Genomic DNA, 18,377 nt, shown 5'->3' with positions numbered 1-18,377 from the left:
ACGGCTCCCCCTCCTGACTGCTGAACAACGGCCGCGGCCGCCGCTGCCATGCGCGAGCTCACTCTGGCTGGCGCTGGACGATTCTCCTGGTGCGTCTTCGGGTGCTACAGCTGCTGAGCGTAGAACTGCCAATCGACACATGTGGCGGGAACCCCCGGCCGGCCCTATATATACACCGGCATCCGATCACACCCCCACTCTCCAGCGCCAGGCGCCAGCCGCACCAGCAGGAGGGAGGTCGTTGTCGTCGGTTGCACGTCGGGGATGATGGTTCATCTCGGAGCCGCGGGCACCGGCGATACAACTGGGGCTCTCTAGCTACTAGTCGGCGGCGGGGTCTGTTTGGATTGGGCACAAACGTGTCAAGACTTGTATAACCCCAGCCACCTACATATACAATGCTACTGTCACGTCACTGAGCTGGGATTTTTACATACACAATGCATTGCACAAATACAAACCTCAAAATATTCAAAAAAAAAAACACAAACCTCAAATACATCAAATTACATTCGGGAGCCGAAGAGCCGAAAAGGATTTTACCAAAAGAAGAGGGTACAACCTTACATAATTTACACTCAGACGGGAGCAGTAAACCATTTGGTAGGTTGTTCAGAGAGCAAATATTTTGGCCACTAGCTCGGAGGCAATGCGCTGGACACAAGCCAATACAATTTCTACAAAATTTCACAATTGCTTCAAGCTGGTGTTTGACTGGAACGGGTCTTGTAACGGATTCTGTCTACATGCTGCAGCGGAGAGACTCAGAAAAAACACATGAAACACCAGGCACTCAAGCAGGCATCCTGGATGATCCCTACACAAAGTAGTCTTGCCGCACAACTGTGATGAATTCACATGTAAGGGAGTCATCCTCTCTTTGCTTCCCAATATCACCATTTCCTTGGATGTGCCAATATATTTTTGGGGGAAATGCGGCATATAGGTCTGCAGTAATATACAGAAAAGTTAAGGTAATAATTTGGAGAAAATCACTGTAACAATTCTACTGGATTGAACAAAGATCTACCTGCTGATGCAGTTTGATCAGGTTCTCTAGTTGAATGTAGCACAACAGTCCCAGCTAGAACTGTAAGAAACCCACAAATCTCTGAGGCTATGTTGCTTGCTTTTTGCCCAGACCAGTCCTGTATAGTCATCAGAAATAGGTTTACTATCAAAATAACATGGCAACACCAATATTATGTGTTCACTAAAGTTGTAAAAAAAATACTTCACCTTGAACATTATAGCACTTGCTAAAATGGTGAGCGTTGTGAACATGGCATAGTAGATGGGAGAGACAACTGCTGTATTGAAAGTATCCAGGGCCTGAAATTTAACACAACATGCAGTAGCCGTGTAGCACACAGTATATTAGCTACTACTAAGAATACACAAACTGAAATTAGGTACTGCAGTCACACGAGTGACACTGCATTAAATTGATCAATGTGGACGCAAATATGGGACCTCTGAGACAAATTTTTTAAAGGAAACTTATGACACACTTTTCAAATGTCACAGTTTACATCTGTTATGGATGCACCGTTCTATAAAAATCTGAAGAGTAACAACCTTCCTTTTAATCTTACTGATTGGGCAGAGGCATACCTTATTCAGATAAACTAATTGAATAACAATACATGTTGCCGAAACCACTGCAAACACCCATGTCTGGAAATAGCCGGCCTGGTTTATGCCTTCAATTGTAAGCTTAATGGCAATGCCCACAGCCTTTATGCTCATTACCTAATAATACCACAACAGCAAACAAATCCATATTACAAACAAAACCAAAATTTCACATTACAAACAAAACAACACTTATATCAGAAGGGAATAAAATTTCATGTATAACACTTACTGTCAGGGATCCAATCACCGAGCAAATTCCAACATAAACAATTATGTTCATTTGTCCATACCGTGGAGCGCAATATAGCATGAGGAACAGGGACACGCCCACTGCTATGGCAGCATAGCAAAGGAAGGCTGCAGTAACAAAAATTACAGGACACTATAAAAAATTAAGTCCAGTGTGATGGCAACTAGCTAACTACGGCGAAAAGGCATGGAAACTTACAAGGCTGCGTCGCCAAGTGCCAAATCTGCTCCACTGAACTAGGGGTCCTCTCCTGGGGTGCATGTAGGATGATCATTGTCGACCCAACAATGCAGAGACCACAGCCCAGCACGCCCACCCGATGCAACTTCTCATTCAGTGTGAAATGGGCTAGAACAGCACTGCACACAACAAATCACCTCATCAGACACCTAAACAGACGCATTCAGAACAAACCAGCTGAAACAATCCCCAATATACCTGACAATAATACTGAGTGCGCCCAGTGGTGTGACGAGGACTGCGGGCGCAAACATGTAAGCGATGAAATTGGCAATCTCCCCAACAAGCACTGCAAAGTTCCAGTTTTGACAAAACATTTGAATACAAGTTTGGCATGATTAAGAACAAATGAGCCCAAGGGAACGGCTGATGCTTACTGGTGACCATCCCGACCCACCAGAGTGGCTCCAAGAGGTAGCCATACCCTCCGGCACCTGAAATTTTGGACAGTTCAAGTACGTTCGTGTCATCTGTTACATAAAATCGACCTCTACTGGGCATAAAGGAGCGGCCTTTGTCACATTTCCCAGCACTGAAGGTTCGAATTTAGCGTACAGGAACCAGAAAGACCTAGAGGGCGGCGAGCGGAGTATTCGAGAGAGAAAAAATTGCGAGCAGAGCAAGACAGCGTCTTCGGCGAGCGAGGGCGGGAGAGGGGCAGATACCTGCTCGGGCGCCCGCGGTGGCGGCGCGGCGGAGGCCCTTCTTCTTGACGATGAAGCTGACGCCGATGAACGCCGAGGAGGCGACGGCGAGGAGCGAGCCCGTGAGGTTGGCGGCGAAGAGGTCGCCGCCCGCGGCGTCGGTCGCGGCGGGGCTCATCGGCGGCGTGCGGCGGCGCGCTGCCGGCGCATTTGAAGCGAGCCCCCGCGCTCAGGTTCGGATTGGGTTTTTTTTCCTGAGGAAACCATACCTGTATTACTGAGTAGGAAAACCGTACACATACGCATACAAGTACGAAAGAGGAGGATACATGGACAGCTGTCCAAACCATCTAGCACAAAGACCCCTCAGAAAACAAGATATTACAATTAGGTCCCTGGACCCTGTGCTTCCCGGCGCTACCAGATTTCGTCCTCGTCCGCCGCCGTGAAGCCGTCGCCGGTCATCGTCGTGGAAGAAGACTCCATGGCCACCGAAGAACTGGAGGAGCCCTATCGCGTAAAGACTTTGAGTAGCCGCAGTAGTCACCCGACGCGGACCTCAGGATTGAATCGCCATGGAAGGAACATCGGCCGGGTACACCCCGAGCGCCTCCAATCCTGGACCAGAGCTCGTCGACGACGCTTGCCGCCGGAGAATCAAGCTCGATCCACACTCCATCAAGCCGCAGCACCGACAGCCGTCGCTGCATCCTTGACCCGAGCCGCCGGATCCGCCGCCGCACGAAGTCGACGAAGAACAGACGAACACAGATCGGACTCCTGTACACGGGCCGGCAAAACCGGACCCCACCTCCACGAGCACGTCGACGGCGCCGGAGCGGAGCACCATCAAGACGGGGACGAGCTCGAGAGAACCTTATTCCAAGGTGGCGTCGCCGCTGCCTCGACGCCGCCGCCGGAAACCTAGACCTAGACACCCTAGGACCTAATCTACATCACTGGGACGAGGACCACCGTTCCCCCACGGCACCGAGGGCCAGAGGCCCGCCGGAGACGGAGGGGAACGGCGATCTCGCCGGTGGGAGCACGGGCCACCTCTCTCAACTGTTCACACGAGAGCCTTCGAGCGTGGTTTTGACCGGTGATGTGCGCGATGGGGCTGAATTGAAAGGAGGAAACAGGAAAGAGGGGACGGGACAAGCGCAGGTGTAGCACGAGAGGGTGGAATTGTCTGGTTACCGGGAATGAATTCGATCCCCCATTTCCTTTCCTTTTCATTTTTGTTTGGGTTTTGCCTCGCCCTTGCGTTGCTTGGGGTGGATGGACGTTGGGCACGGCCAGTCTCTCTGCCACGAAATGTCGTGTTGGACTTGGGTGTGAAGGCGAAAATGCCTTGGGGATGCAGTATCATGTGCGTTTAATTCGCTATCCCACCTGCTTCTTCTTCTTTTTTTTTTCTTTTTCCCTGGATGTTAACAATAATAATAATAAATGTTTCGAACGAAGTCGATCGGAGCAAGCGAGGGTACCCACGTGACAGGTAGTAATAAAGTAGCGAGTTTGCCGTAAAATATCAGGAAGAGACGTTAGATCAATTTTAGTGGAAAGTGTCATCGTTCGTATAGTTATCAAGATTGCAAATTAGGTAATCGAGACTCTCATATTTTATGGCATTTCTCCTTCTCACTCTTCTAACATATCAGGTTTTCTTTAGTTGCAAGGTGTAAAGTTTTTGAAAGAGAATCTTTCTATATTTGAAGTACTAAACATAGACTAATCATAAAATTAATTACAGAACTCGTCTGTAAATCGCGAGACGAATCTAATGAGCCTAAATAATCTGTCATTAGAGTTACTGTAGCATTACTGTAGCACTTTAGGGTCTAATTACGGCCTAATTAGGTTCATTAGATTCGTCTCGCGATTTACAGGCAAACCGTGCAATGCGTTTTTTATTTCATCTAGATTTAAGTTTCCATGCAGATGCCAGAAATTTTTTTTAGAATTTTAAATTATACAACTAAACAAGGGCTCAGTAAATTTAATATCCATAATATTTACATGATACTCCATTGATATTGCCTTAGCACTTGATCCGGACCTGCCGGTTTCTCTCTACTCCTTGCCGCCGGTGGCCGAGCAGGTGGGGCGGACGCGGGTACGGAAACGACGCACCGCGCGCGTTTGGGCTTTGGAGAGCACTCGTGCCGGCTCGCTCATCATACGGATTATATGGTGGTCGGTTGGTTCTCACGTCGCGGCCTTTTGCGGCCTCCAGACCAGACCCTGGACCGGAGACAACTTCAGGTGGGATTGTGGGAAAGGGGCAGCGGTCAGCAGTCAGCTGAGCGGTGGTGGACTCGGAACTGAGGGAGCGCGGCGCGCAGCTCCCTCCATCGCCGGCGCTTCCGTCTTCCGTCTTGCGCCTTGGTTTTGCCACAGGGCACTCGAGCGCTTGTTCGTGCGGCAAAAGGCACATCAGTGTATTCCAAGTAAAGAATGGGTTTGCTCCCGACCCGCCGTGGCGCCTGCCGGCCCAGAACCGGCGCATCATCTCCCAGGGGTTCGTTTGGTATCCTACTCGTACGAGACTCCACCGCGGAGACGCTTCGCTTCACGGGCAACGCGACGTTCCCTGGCCTCACACCCAAAGAAGAGCATGCGCGCTTCTGCCCGGACACCCGCGGGCGCGTGGAGTCGGTACGCAACAGCGTAACGTGTGTTACGTGACCATCCGTCAAGTAAGGTAAGCCCGATGGGGTTATCGGCGACGCCACGCACTCACCTTCTTTTTTTTCTCCGTCAACAACACGCGCAGTACCTGCCCAGGGATAGGTTCCGTGCAGTCGTGCGGGCACCAAGCTCGCATCAGCTTCCGGAGCACCAATCTGCCCTGGTCTGGTCATTCACGTTCTTCTCACCTTTTGAAGCGAAGCGGACGCCGGTCCTGGCGAGTGTGCGGACGAGAGAGTAGCACGATGCCACTACGCGCGAATCCAGCCGAGCCAAGCATCCCTGCTTCGGCTCCAATTCCTGGACGAGGGAGGGGAGGCGGCGGCGAGCTGCCCGCCACTGCTTCCACAGGCCACGGCCGCTCGCGTCCTCTCCTCTCGTGCGGGGGTGGACAAAACGAACGGAATCCTGCGGCGGCGCGCGGGGCTGACCACCACCCGACGGCCGACGCAAGTGGGCGACCGGCGGCGAGGTCTCCGCAAGGCGGCGGCTCTGATTCCGTGACGGGGACTCGCGTCGTTGGACGCTAGCGATCCCGTGCGCCCGCGGCCTGCGGCGGCGGCGTCTCTTCGTCGCGTGTGGCCGCGCGGCCCCCCGGTTAACCTTACGGGTTAAGGCTGGTGGAGACGGCAAACGCCGGGAGGAATCACGCAACGCGTCGAGGATTCCTTCCAGCTAGCCACGCCCGACCCGAGCTGATTGACGTGCTACAGCTCCATGTTCTCTCGAGGACACGAGTAGGATTCCCTGCTTGGATTATTAGTAGGGCTTCTTCGGATTCGACGCTGACCGACCGGTGTTCACAGACCACAGCACGTTGCCATCCTCTCCTCTCTCTCTGTGTCTACGCTGTTGAGCTATTAACGGATTATCATTCGTGGGCCGTATGTATGGCCCGTATTCTCCTGTTTCCCTACGCTGGAAACCGACCGACTTGTATAAGGCTCAGCGTAGCCGGGCTTCATTACGGGAAAGAACCATGGCCCACCACGCCCACTTGGCTGGCTGGGACCACAGTCAGGTCGGCTCAGTGGTGGGCCCACGAGTCAGCCTAGTGGGCCTCTCACCTCGAGCCCACAACAGCACTGCAGTAGCAGTCCGGAATTGGAAAGCGTGAAGGCGGCCTCTCGCAAACAAAAGAAAAATTCTAAAAAGGAAATACTCTAATGTGAAGGCGTCAGCGCTCATGGAATCGCGGGGCCCCAAGGCTGATCTCCAGTGGCTGCGTCCTCTGTGGCCAAAACTGACACTACACCCCGTGCGGCACCGTTGGTATTTCATGAGTACTGAGATTTTGCACGGTGTATTCACACATTGTTGTTGCAGAAGTTTCGATATACAGCAATGAATACGTATTACCATTGCAGACTTAGTACCTGCCTAAGATGCAGCTGTAAAAAGTAAAGGGAATCCGCGTAGTAAGAGATAATCTGTGCACTCGCTTCGCTGTATTCAAACTTCACAGCACTGTTTCAAAAAAAAAACTTAACAGCAAAAGCTTTCCTGAAAATCTTAATATTGATGATCCAGTCAGTATTTCCCTCGCACCAGCTGGAAGCAAATCTTCTTTTTTTTTTAAGGGGCAGCTGGAAGAAAATCACGAGCGCAACAAGGCAAGAAGAAATTTCGTAGACGGGGCTGGACCAACCGTATATCTCCTGTATACACGCCCGTATATCTCCTGCGCTCCACTTTTCCAGGTTTTGGGGCCTTTGGGCGGTATTCGGTCTCCACACGCCCGCCCGCTTTAAATCCCGTCCCTTCCCGTGCGTTCGGGAGGGCATCCCCCTCGGTAGCCCTCGCCTCCCCAAGGCCCAAACTCCCGTACCAACGCATGGCCGCCACAGCCGCCGCCGCCGCCGCCGCCGCGACCTCCACGCCCTCCTTCCCCCTCCTCCGCCGCCCGGCCGCGGCGCCGATCACCGACCGCCACTGCCATCTCAGGTGCTCCGCGAAACCGTCGCCGCTCGAGCTGCGGCACCGCGCCGCGCGCCTCGCCCCGGCGCGGGCCCTGCTCCCGGACCGCGTCACGCCGTTCTCCTTCGACGCGGACGGCGACGACCACCCGCGCGAGGAGTGCGGCGTGTTCGGGGTCATCGGGGACCCGGACGCGTCGTCGCTCTGCTACCTCGGCCTGCAGAAGCTGCAGCACCGCGGGGAGGAGGGCGCGGGCATCGCCGCCGCGGACGCCGATGGCAAGCTCAAGTCGGTGACGGGGCTGGGGCTCGTCGGGGACGTCTTCGGCGACCCGGCGCGCCTCGCCAAGCTCCCCGGCGACGCCGCCATCGGCCACGTGCGCTACTCCACGGCCGGCGCCTCCTCGATGCGCAACGTGCAGCCGTTCCTCGCCGCGTACAGGTTCGGGCAGCTCGCCGTGGCGCACAACGGCAACCTCGTCAACTACCAGGCGCTGCGCAACAAGCTGGAGGCGCAGGGGTCCATCTTCAACACCTCGTCGGACACCGAGGTTATCCTGCACCTCATCGCCACATCGCTCTCGCGCCCGCTGCTCTCCCGCATCTGCGACGCCTGCGAGCGCCTCGCCGGCGCCTACTCGCTGCTGTTCCTGACGGCCGACAAGCTCTTCGCCGTGCGCGACCCTTTCGGCTTCCGGCCTCTTGTGATGGGGCGCCGCCCCAACGGCGCCATCGTGTTCGCGTCGGAGACCTGCGCGCTGGACCTCATCGACGCGGCCTATGAGCGCGAGGTGGAGCCCGGGGAGGTGGTGGTCGTCGACCGCCGCGACATGGCAGTGTCCTACGCCTGCCTCGTTCCGCACCGCCCGCGCAAGTCGTGCGTCTTCGAGCACATCTACTTCGCCCTCCCCAACTCCGTCGTGTTCGGGCACGCCGTCCACGAGCGCCGCAGCGCATACGGCCGCGCGCTCGCCGAGGAGTCCCCGGCTCCGACCGCGGACGTAGTTATCCCCGTGCCGGACTCGGGGTTCTATGCCGCGCTCGGCTTCGCGCAGGCGTCGGGGCTCGAATTCCAGATGGGCCTTATCCGGTGGCACTACAGCGGCCGGAGCTTCATCCAACCGTCGCAAGCAATCCGCGACCTCGCAGTCAAGCTCAAGCTCGCGCCCGTGCGCGGCGTCATTACCGGCAAGAGCGTGGTCGTCGTCGACGACTCCCTCGTGCGCGGCACCACCTCGAGCAAGATTGTGCGCCTGCTCCGCGACGCCGGCGCACGCGAGGTGCACATGCGCATCGCCAGCCCCCCGGTCATCGGCTCCTGCCTGTACGGCATTGACACGCCGAGCGAGGGTGAGCTGATATCCAACAGGATGGACCTTGAGGGCGTGCGGAGGACGATTGGCTGCGACTCGCTGGCCTTCCTCTCGCTCGACAAGCTCCACAGCATCTACGGTGATGAAGCACATGAGCTTTGTGACGCCTGCTTCTCTCGGAGCTACCCAGTACTGCCCACTGTGCCGGAGCCGGTGCCGGAGCTGGTGTCAGCCTTCGAAGACTAACCAGAAAGGGTGTGGTTCAATACGCTGCATGCTTACTATAGAATCTAGACTCGATTTTGGGCTTGGCATTTTTATATTTGCAATTGCATTCATCCATCTGAATTTTGAGGTATACAAGATTTAGACATGGATCGAACTGCTCAGTGAGTTTGATCATCTATTGTATTACTATGATGATGATGACAGTGAATAACAAGAAAATTGTCTCAGCGACGCGGGGTTAAGAACTACCTTCTTGGCAATTCGGGTTTAATACGATGCTGTTTTGGGTTTGCATCAGATGTTGGTCTCACGTTGCTGCTTTTTGATATAGTTGGATAAGTTGCCTCTGTGGTTGAGTGCCTGTTACTAACAATTGACATGTTTGATCATCAGTGTTACAGTACAGTATCTATCATCTATTTTGCTTATGCTAGTAGCCATATAAATCATATGATTGCGATGTAAGCGATCTTCTTCAGGTACAAAAATTGAAATAATTTTTTTTGGGGGTAGGGGAGTCTTTACTTTCTTGTTTTGATATCTGAGAGACTGAGATCTGTTGCTCAAGAGTGGGCTAACAGATTATGTTTTCAGAATTCCTTAAGTCGGCATGAATTAGTTGCAAGCTTTGCATTACTTCTCTAGAATCAAGGTTTAAGTTTAACTGAGATGTCCATAAAAAAAGTTTCTGCTGATTATGATTTGAATAAGGTTCTCCAGCCTCAATCTTTAGTGAAGTGCCTCCTAGGTCCTTGCTGAGTTGGAGATCAAATCATATCTGCTAGTTACTTATTCAAATTTTATTTATGTGCCAAGTCAAGCAAGGAAGTTTCTGAAATCTTACTGCATTAGCACTGGAAGTATGATAGTCTGCTCACTGCAGTCAATCTTGACTGTAAGTGTCATACTAGCTGCCTGTCTTCCGACAACATTTTTTTTTTGGATGTTGATTTGTATTCAAGAAGGTAGTCAAAGGTAAGCATAAACATCACGACGATGACATGATTCTTGTTTTATGGTATTAAACCTGGCCAAAACAAACACTCTTTCGACAAGGGTTTCTGCTCACGTGATCTTGCTGCTTTGAACTATACTGTAGTATATGTTGACTCATCCACTTTTCTGTTGGAATACTTTCCGTTGACATCTTCAAATTTGGTCCTTGAAATCTTTGCGTTGATCTCATCTCATCCTCTGTATTGATCGAGACATGTAATGCTTTCCTGATAACAGCCATCTTTCTATGTTTTCTCTGAATCAGTCTGGTTTATGTGAAGGTGAGCTATCAACATGTAATCCATGCCTTGTGAACGTGAGGTATCTGTTAACATGTACGATGTCTTATTTGTAACAACCAACATCAAATCTGTTATGGTTGAGATATAGGTTCTAGAAGAGGTAGTTTGTTGTACGAGCTGTTGTAATCCGGTCAAGTAGTTGTAGTCTATCTCAACCTTTAACAGATTTGGATGTATATCTTGTAAGCCACGCAAGGGGCGTTTCCTTGCCTACTTAACAAAGGTGCGGCCTCCTACGGGAGGTTCAACGCTTCCCAAATTTTTCACATGGTAATCAGAGCCATCCTCTAATCAAAGTTCATCCATGTCGAGCTCCACCACCAGCGCCGTCCTCCCATCTACTTTCGGTCATCCCGTGACTGAGAAGCTTTCCAAGTCCAACTATGCTCTTTGGAAGCTGCAGGTTCTTCCTGCCATCTGCGGCGCACAGCTTGTGCAATATATCGATGGATCTTCTCCCGCTCCTGCCAAGGAAATTGATGGAGGACCAGACGGCAAGCAAAAGGTGCCAAATCCAGGATACACAATCTGGCTGGCCTATGACCAGCAAGTCTTCAGCTACCTCGTCGCGTCGCTATCACGCGATGTTCTGAAACAAGTCGCCAGCTGTGTAACCGCAACAGACTTGTGGAAACCCTTGGAGGAGCTATTTGCATCCCAAACTCAGGCACGTGCGGTGAACACTCGCATCGCACTGGCGAACACGAAGAAGGGAGCAACATCCGTCGATGAGTACGTCGGGAAGATGCGTGCTCTTGGTGATGAGATGGCGGCGGCCGGCAAGCCCATCGATGATGAAGAACTTGTCTCCTACATCTGCACCGGCCTCGACATCGAATTCAACCCGGTAGTATCTGCTATCCTTGCACGTGTTGAACCTATCAGCGTCACCGAGCTCTACAGCCAACTTCTTCTTCTAGAACCTATATCTCAACCATAACAGATTTGATGTTGGTTGTTACAAATAAGACATCGTACATGTTAACAGTATCAACATGATCATTTGCTTTCCAAGGCCATGGCTAAAGGGTAACTAAATCACTCCTTAACATACTACATCTTTAGTCCTTCTGGCCTCATGGACGCTCTGATCCCGTCATCTATTTCAGTCCAGACATGTGCTGCTTTCCCGATAATTCTCATATTTTTGCAATGTTTCCGTGAATCAGTCTGGTTTTATGTGAACGTGAGCTATCAGTTTTCGAAATGTGATTCCATCCATGGCCTTTTTTCTTTTACTGTGAAGTACTCTTGAAACTTGAAAGGGCCAAGGCCATGGCCGAAACTGAGCTAATATGCAGGACGCAAGTTTTGAATGGTCAAGAGCGACTAGCCTGTTCCAGTCTTCCAGAGGATGAGATATGGATGATGGCATCGTGTGATCTGCGAGTCTTACGGTCGCCTTCTTCTTTCGGCAGAGAATATATCCTGTTCTGTCTTTTTCTAGTTCCGGGAAGGCATGAAAGCACGTAACCAACAGGATAGACAAGCATATGTACCTTTTCATTGCACTGAGCATCATTATTCGGAGCCCGGTTTATCTGAAAATTGAACGTTTATCAACTACTATACTAATAACACGCGTTTTTGTATTGCGCTTTTGTATTGGAGAACCCTGAGCTGAGACTTATCTCTTCTTGGCTTCTTGACATGCGTTTTTGTCCATACAACGTGTTACACTGTTAGTCTGTTCTGTTGGAAACTGATGGATCAGGCAACTACGTTCGTGCTTGTCCTGGCTCCTAGATCGCGGTCTCTTGTGCGTGTTAGTAGCTGTGGTTTTCTTTGACCATGCAGAATGTATTTGCCGCAGAACTGGCTGCCTTGATCTAACTTTGTTGCTAATACTGCACTGTTCACTTTGCAGAAACGGTAGTATATCTCCATTTTATTGTGAAGACCTCCAATCTTTTTACCAACGCCATGAGCTAGCCGGGCTCCAGCTAGAAACCATGATGGGGAGCACTACGGGGTAGCCATTGAACTGTAAACTTGTGTGAAGGCAAGCAATACAATGGATGTACTCGTACTGTGTGCCGCTGAGCTGATTCGTTCCGGTAAGAGATCACCACTGGGGATTCGACAAGTTGTGAGGCAATTGCCAAATCTGTTCCAAGGTTTATATCCCGCCGTCTGTCTTTGAGCACCAGAAGCACGCAGGCACACTAGACGCTAGTGTCGTGGGTGTTGCGTCGCATTCCGTCTCGATAGTTTCTCTGATCGTTGCGGTCTCTGGTCCGGCTTTTCTCCCAGGAGGACCCGCGGGGAAGGGAATTTCTCGGGCGCGCGCGACGCAACGCCGACGGCTGTTGAAAGCCTGCCCCCGGCCATGAGTGCTGCTTTCCGCAATGTGGCGCGCGGGCCAAGGAGGCCGACACCGCAAGAGAGAATGATGCTGTGCCGCCGTGCCCTTCTCGTCCTGTGCCGGCGCGGTATCATGCTTGCTTTCTTTCGTGCCGGCGGCCATACCACCAGCCACAAGAGTGGAGTGGTGATGCACTCACTGATGCTGCCGTGCCGGTCCGGACCATATAGGGGCCTTTAGTTCCTTAAAAAAAAAGTTTGGCCAGTATCCGTCACATCAAATTTTCGGACACATACATGAATTATTAAATACAGTTGAAAAAATAACTAATTATATAGTCTAATTGATTCATACGAGATGAATCTAATGATGCTAATTAATTCATAATTAAATATTAATTATTAAATAACAACAAAATGTAGTATAGTATCCGAATTCAAACTTATTCACCAACTAAACACCCCTCGTAATTTCCTGCTTTTCGCTGATGCCGTGGTGGCTGGGTGGTGGTAGTGGTCTGGTAGGTTGGTAGCACAGAAGTAGGATCCATGAACCGAGAGGATATTTGTACGTCGCGACAAGAGGGATGACCTGGTATGTACAGCCAGTCAGTTTTTTGTTTTCGCGAGGGAAGTTTCTTTGCGCGGCACATGCACGCAGAATTTTGGTTCCAATTCGCATGATCCTATGTTGTTGTAGGCACAGAATGTGGGGTTTGGTAATTTCCTTGGCTCGAAATCACAGGAATGGAACCAGTTTCATGAAAAGATAGGATGCCGAGTGACGAAAAAGACGCGAAAGGAACCCCCATTCGTCCTCCCATCATCCTTCCATCATTTTGATCACACCCCCACCACCACCACCACCACCAGAAAAGCACACGAGACAAGCGCAACCCATTCCCAACGGCCGTGGGGGAACGCGACGGCGAGGAAAGCAAAGCTCCCCGCCCCGCCCCGGCCAGGCACAGCCCCCATCCATTTCTGAGGAAGGATTACCACCTCCCCTCCGTTCCCCTCGCGTCGCGTCGCGCGATTCGATTCGGTTCCTTTCCTCCGCTCCGTTCCGTTCGTCGCCGCTGCGGCTGCGCCCCGGACCGGACCCCAGCGACGCCCCCAAAGGCTGCGGCCGTCGCAGTCCCATCGATTCCGCCCGCCCGCTTTCCCACCCCTCGAAGCCGAATCCGATGGTTCCACCCGTTGACCGCCTCCGCCCTCGGAGGCCGCGCCGCCTCCTCCCCGCCCTCCTCGGCCCGCGCGCCCCCGCCCTATAGATAGACACCCGCCGCCCACTCCCCGATGGCGGTCGCCGGCGACGACGACGACAGCATGGATCGGGACTTCGCCGCCAGGCTGCGCCTGGCGCATTCGCCCTCCCCGGCCCCGCCTGCCGCCGCGGCCGCTTCCTCCTCCCCCACCGCCACAGGGGGGATCGCCTTCCGCGCGCCGCAGGAGCAGTTCACCGCCGCCGACTTCGAGCTCGGCAAGATCTACGGCGTCGGCTCCTACTCAAAGGTCGGCCCTATGCTGCCACCCACTAACTGCCTGCATCATGTGTCGTGGATCGTGGGAGTTGCGTGCGGTTACTTATCGGGGTGGAATGCGACATGGGCAGGTGGTGCGGGCCAAGAAGAAGGACACGGGCAACGTCTACGCGCTCAAGGTCATGGACAAAAAGTTCATCACCAAGGAGAACAAAATCTCCTACGTCAAGATGGAGCGCATTGTGCTCGACCAGCTCGATCATCCGGGTGTCATAAGGCTGTTCTTCACCTTCCAGGACTCATACTCCCTCTGTTAGTGCCTTACTGGTCTAAATAGCAGCAGTCAGCATTGCAAGGAGCTGCTGATTCAGTAATGCTGTGTCTCTATTGGCTTGTAGACATGGCGCTCGAGTCGTGCGAAGGCGGGGAATTGTTTGATCAGATTGTTCGGGTTAGTGTCCACTGCTCATAATGTGGTTCATCCGTGTTCTGTCATTGCTTCTTAGGTGCCGAGTTGGTTCGCAGAAAGGCCGGCTGTCTGAGGAGGAGGCACAGTTTTATGCCGCTGAAATTGTTGATATATTGGAGTATTTGCATAGCGTTGGTCTAATTCATCGGGATCTCAAGGTGTGAAAATCATGATGGAGTTTTCCCATGAGACTTTATTTTAATTCGCATTTGACAAGGACTATTATTCTTTCAGCCAGAAAATTTACTGCTTACTTCTGATGGGCACATCAAGATAGCTGATTTTGGTAGTGTCAAGCCTACAAGGGATACTCCAATCAAAGTCCTGCCAAATTCAACTAGTAAGAGAAAACATATAGCAGCATTGAATTGTCATAAAATTCGGTAATGTCCCATTTGTTAATTCTTGTGCATTTATGTACAGATGAAAGGGCCTGCACATTTGTTGGAACAGCTGCATATGTACCACCTGAGGTCCTGAACTCTGCCCCAGCAACCTTTGGGTGAGTGGACAACTTGCATGGTAAAACATGCAGCAACCAATTACTGTTGGATACTTGTTTACCTTCACTAATTTAAATTCTTCAAAAATTTCGTGCATGCTATGGTTGTATTCCGTGTGAGCTATTTAATGCATTAGCGCGCTGTTGACTATATTAGATACATAAAATATTCACATTGCATTAACCTCAGGAAACTAAATGAGCACCATGCATAAAATTCTGAAGCTGAAGGTCTGAGCTCTCAAATTGCTAGATTAGTTCGTCGTGAAAGAAAATGATGCATACTATGAAACGCACTTTGATGTGATATGGTCCTTTTTCTTATTAACTTCTTGACAGAAATGACTTATGGGCGTTGGGGTGCACACTGTACCAAATGCTTTCTGGCTCTTCACCGTTTAAAGATGCCACTGAGTGGTTAATTTTCCAGAGAATCATTGCAAGGGACATCAAATTCCCTGAGTATTTTTCAGATGAAGCAAAAGATCTTATTGACAAGTTGCTGGTATGAACAAATACTGATTACTTGTACAGATTCTGCACAAGTTCCTCCTTTATTCTTCATGTAAATACAATGCCGTTTCATATTACATATATACTGCGAGCAAAAAGTCCGGACGTGTTTCCAGTTCTCCAGTGGAAATATCAGGTCCGCTATTCCAATGAAGTGTGTCCAAACCTCCACCAGCTACCTGCTTTGGGTCAAAATAGGGATTCTTTTCCATGTGGACTGTACGGGATACTTGTAAAAAAAGATTAGTTTTTAGAAATAACCAGGATTTTAAGAAATAATAAAGTAGCATAGCCAAGCCTAGCAAGTAGTAGTTCGATTGTGGGGTAGACCACTAGACTATGTAAGTCAGTCGTATTCTGGAAAAATCCATTGGTTGCTTAGTTATATTACTTACTGTCCAAATGCAAACATGATGACTTTCAATAGTAAATTTGCACAGTTTCCCTAAAAAAATGCATGCCTTATATCCCAAATTTAAAAACTGTCAATTTGAAGTTCCAAACATATAGGCTTGACTTATCTTATTCCTATATTTATCTTATTATAATATGCAGGATGTTGATCCAAGCAAAAGGCCAGGTGCGGGGCCCGATGGTTATTCTTCCTTGAAGAAGCACCCTTTCTTCAGAGGCATTGACTGGAAAAACCTGAGGAAGACACGACCACCAAAGCTCGCCATTGACCCAAATGTATTTTTGTTACATATATCAATTAAATCGGTTAATTTATTATGGCCTTCCTCTTCCTGACAATATCCTATTCAGGCAAACGAAGATGAGGACAGCCAGGATTCAAATTGGCTATCACACATGGGAAGTACCACAGTTAACCAACAGTCAAACACTGTTAATAATAATGGTGCTGCGTCATCTGAAGTACGCTCCCATATATCTAAATTAGCTTCCATCGACTCCTTCGACTCAAAATGGTAAATTTTGCTTATCATGAAATTGATTATACCTTACAAGAGTCAGGAAAGAGAAACAAACGTATTTTTATATGGTGGACATCATGCTCACATTTTTTCCTTTCCACGAGTAAGCAATTCACGTTGACTATTTTCCTTAAAAAATGTGGCAGGCAAGAATTCCTGGACCCTGGTGAGTCTGTAGTCTTGATATCAAAGCTGAAGAAGATTAATAAGCTAGCAAACAAGAAGGTCCAGCTGATCCTCACTGATAAACCTCAATTGATCTATGTTGACCCGTCAAAAATGGTGGCCAAGGGGAACATTATTTGGTCTGATGACCCAAGTGAACTTAGTGTTCAAGTAACAAATTCATCACATTTTAGAATATGCACGGTATTCATCTAAATTGCCACTGCTTCTTTAGTATATACTGGAACTTGCATATTTGTCATCCTTAATTGACTTCTCTTGCAGCCAAAGAAAATTTCAACATTTGAGGACTCAAAACAGCGTGCCTGGCAGTGGAAAAAGGCAATTGAAGACCTCCAACGCTGCCAGAAGTATTGATTTTCAATTCAAACTAGGTTCCTGAAACCTCAAATCAGGCAATATGAATACAGTACAACATCCTTTTCACTTAGAGGAACATGGAGGAGCTTGTTTTCCTGCTGTCCTGCTCATGTGCCTGGTTGCAAGGAAGTTACTCGCTAATTGGCATGTTGACGATGCCCCTATGAATTTTCCATTTCTATTGACACTTAAATATAGGGCACAATTTTGTTTGTTGTTTTTGTATCTCTCGCCGTGGATAGCTTGAAACGGTTGCGCTCCAGAAATATTAACACAGGATGTCAAACAATTCCATCGAAACGGCTTCACAGTGCTTCCCATGGTTCATTGTCAATTGTCTTCTGTTCTAGTGCAGCTACAAATTTATGAAGTCATTATTTGATTTTGCAAGTTACTGTGCGATAACTGTCGCATCGCCTATTTTGTCCACATAATAGAATCACAGAAGGTACTGTAGGCACTGTAGGCTGCCATCTTTTCCATATCTTTTTTGACAGAACCGCCAAGTTAAACTAGCTTAATTAAGTGTAATGATTATTATTTGAACACATCAGGCACATTAGCTTAATTAAGTGTAACTTGACAGCCTGTTTTAACCCACGGCCCGATCGAAACAACACCGGTAGTCCCACGCGAAGGTGAGCACAGACGGTACAATGCTAATTACCTGAAACTAACACTATACTACATAACTCCCTACATTAAATTTTACAAACCATGTTCGAATACATAAATATTTTACAAGTCTGACTACCATCCAACTCAAAGTTTGATAAATATAAACTCCGACAACCACGCCACAGAAGTGCAAAAAACGAATTACACATTCAGCCCACGAATGTGCAATTTGGCAATCTACAAGACTACACGTCGCGGTCTTCAACGTTCCAACCATCCGCGTCTAGGCGAACAAACTTGGCGCAGCACGGACAGAAATCTACATGTGCAGGTCTTGAAATAATTTTTTAATAAAGCCCTGAGCAACTAATACTCAACAAAACTTACCCGGCTATGGGTATACTTAGCCTACTTATCTAGACATGCAAGGCTTTTTGGCTGGTGGTTTGTTTTGCAGAAAAGCAACTAAAAATAGATCCTTGCAAAATTTTAGCTCCAATTCAATTCAATAGATTTTCTAATTATTTACAGTTTGCATATCTACAACAATCAATGTGGACAAACAATTCATTAGGAAATATCATCAACCATTTCATCTCATTTCATTTTATTCCATTCTCTCGCTACGATGTGACCAAGAGATCAAGGCTCTCATATCCGCGAGTCACGGCGAATCGATCCGATTTAACCTTGCAAGGTGGACCTAACCAACACGGCACGTATTTGCCCCGTCGGACCACACGCACCAACCATTCCCCTCCCTGCTTCGAACTACAGAACCGCCC

The 18,377-nt window shown here is 49.6% G+C and overlaps 3 protein-coding genes and 1 non-coding gene across 4 annotated transcripts; 3 read left to right on the top strand and 1 right to left on the bottom strand.

Moving 5' to 3' along the window:
- Positions 1 to 416: 416 nt before the first annotated feature.
- LOC120673657 (probable magnesium transporter NIPA7) lies at positions 417 to 3,061 on the bottom strand. Its single transcript, XM_039954607.1, has 9 exons — positions 2,794 to 3,061; positions 2,506 to 2,562; positions 2,327 to 2,417; positions 2,087 to 2,247; positions 1,868 to 1,995; positions 1,615 to 1,752; positions 1,240 to 1,332; positions 1,031 to 1,148; positions 417 to 948 (listed from the first exon to the last, which is right to left on the bottom strand). Exons 1-9 carry the CDS (start codon positions 2,948 to 2,950, stop codon positions 818 to 820), a joined length of 1,074 nt encoding a protein of 357 aa, XP_039810541.1. The 5' UTR covers positions 2,951 to 3,061; the 3' UTR covers positions 417 to 817.
- A 4,175-nt stretch (positions 3,062 to 7,236) lies between these two features.
- Positions 7,237 to 9,220, top strand: LOC120673656 (amidophosphoribosyltransferase, chloroplastic-like). The gene has a single exon (XM_039954606.1). The coding sequence runs from the start codon at positions 7,301 to 7,303 to the stop codon at positions 8,939 to 8,941; it is 1,641 nt and encodes a 546-aa protein (XP_039810540.1). The 5' UTR covers positions 7,237 to 7,300; the 3' UTR covers positions 8,942 to 9,220.
- A 1,785-nt stretch (positions 9,221 to 11,005) lies between these two features.
- Positions 11,006 to 11,144, top strand: LOC120677098. Its single transcript, XR_005676162.1, has one exon. It is a non-coding gene; the product is annotated as a small nucleolar RNA Z247 (small nucleolar RNA).
- A 2,178-nt stretch (positions 11,145 to 13,322) lies between these two features.
- On the top strand, positions 13,323 to 17,301 carry LOC120674051 (3-phosphoinositide-dependent protein kinase 2-like). Its single transcript, XM_039955133.1, has 11 exons — positions 13,323 to 14,040; positions 14,141 to 14,321; positions 14,408 to 14,460; positions 14,535 to 14,636; positions 14,713 to 14,818; positions 14,902 to 14,980; positions 15,320 to 15,485; positions 16,049 to 16,183; positions 16,259 to 16,422; positions 16,575 to 16,797; positions 16,879 to 17,301. Exons 1-11 carry the CDS (start codon positions 13,825 to 13,827, stop codon positions 16,969 to 16,971), a joined length of 1,518 nt encoding a protein of 505 aa, XP_039811067.1. The 5' UTR covers positions 13,323 to 13,824; the 3' UTR covers positions 16,972 to 17,301.
- Positions 17,302 to 18,377: the final 1,076 nt, after the last annotated feature.

This window comes from Panicum virgatum, chromosome 5N (genome assembly GCF_016808335.1).
Source record: "Panicum virgatum strain AP13 chromosome 5N, P.virgatum_v5, whole genome shotgun sequence".
Lineage (NCBI taxonomy): Eukaryota > Viridiplantae > Streptophyta > Magnoliopsida > Poales > Poaceae > Panicum > Panicum virgatum.
Note: the sequence above shows the minus strand (reverse complement) of the source record. Positions and strands in the feature narration are given on the sequence as shown.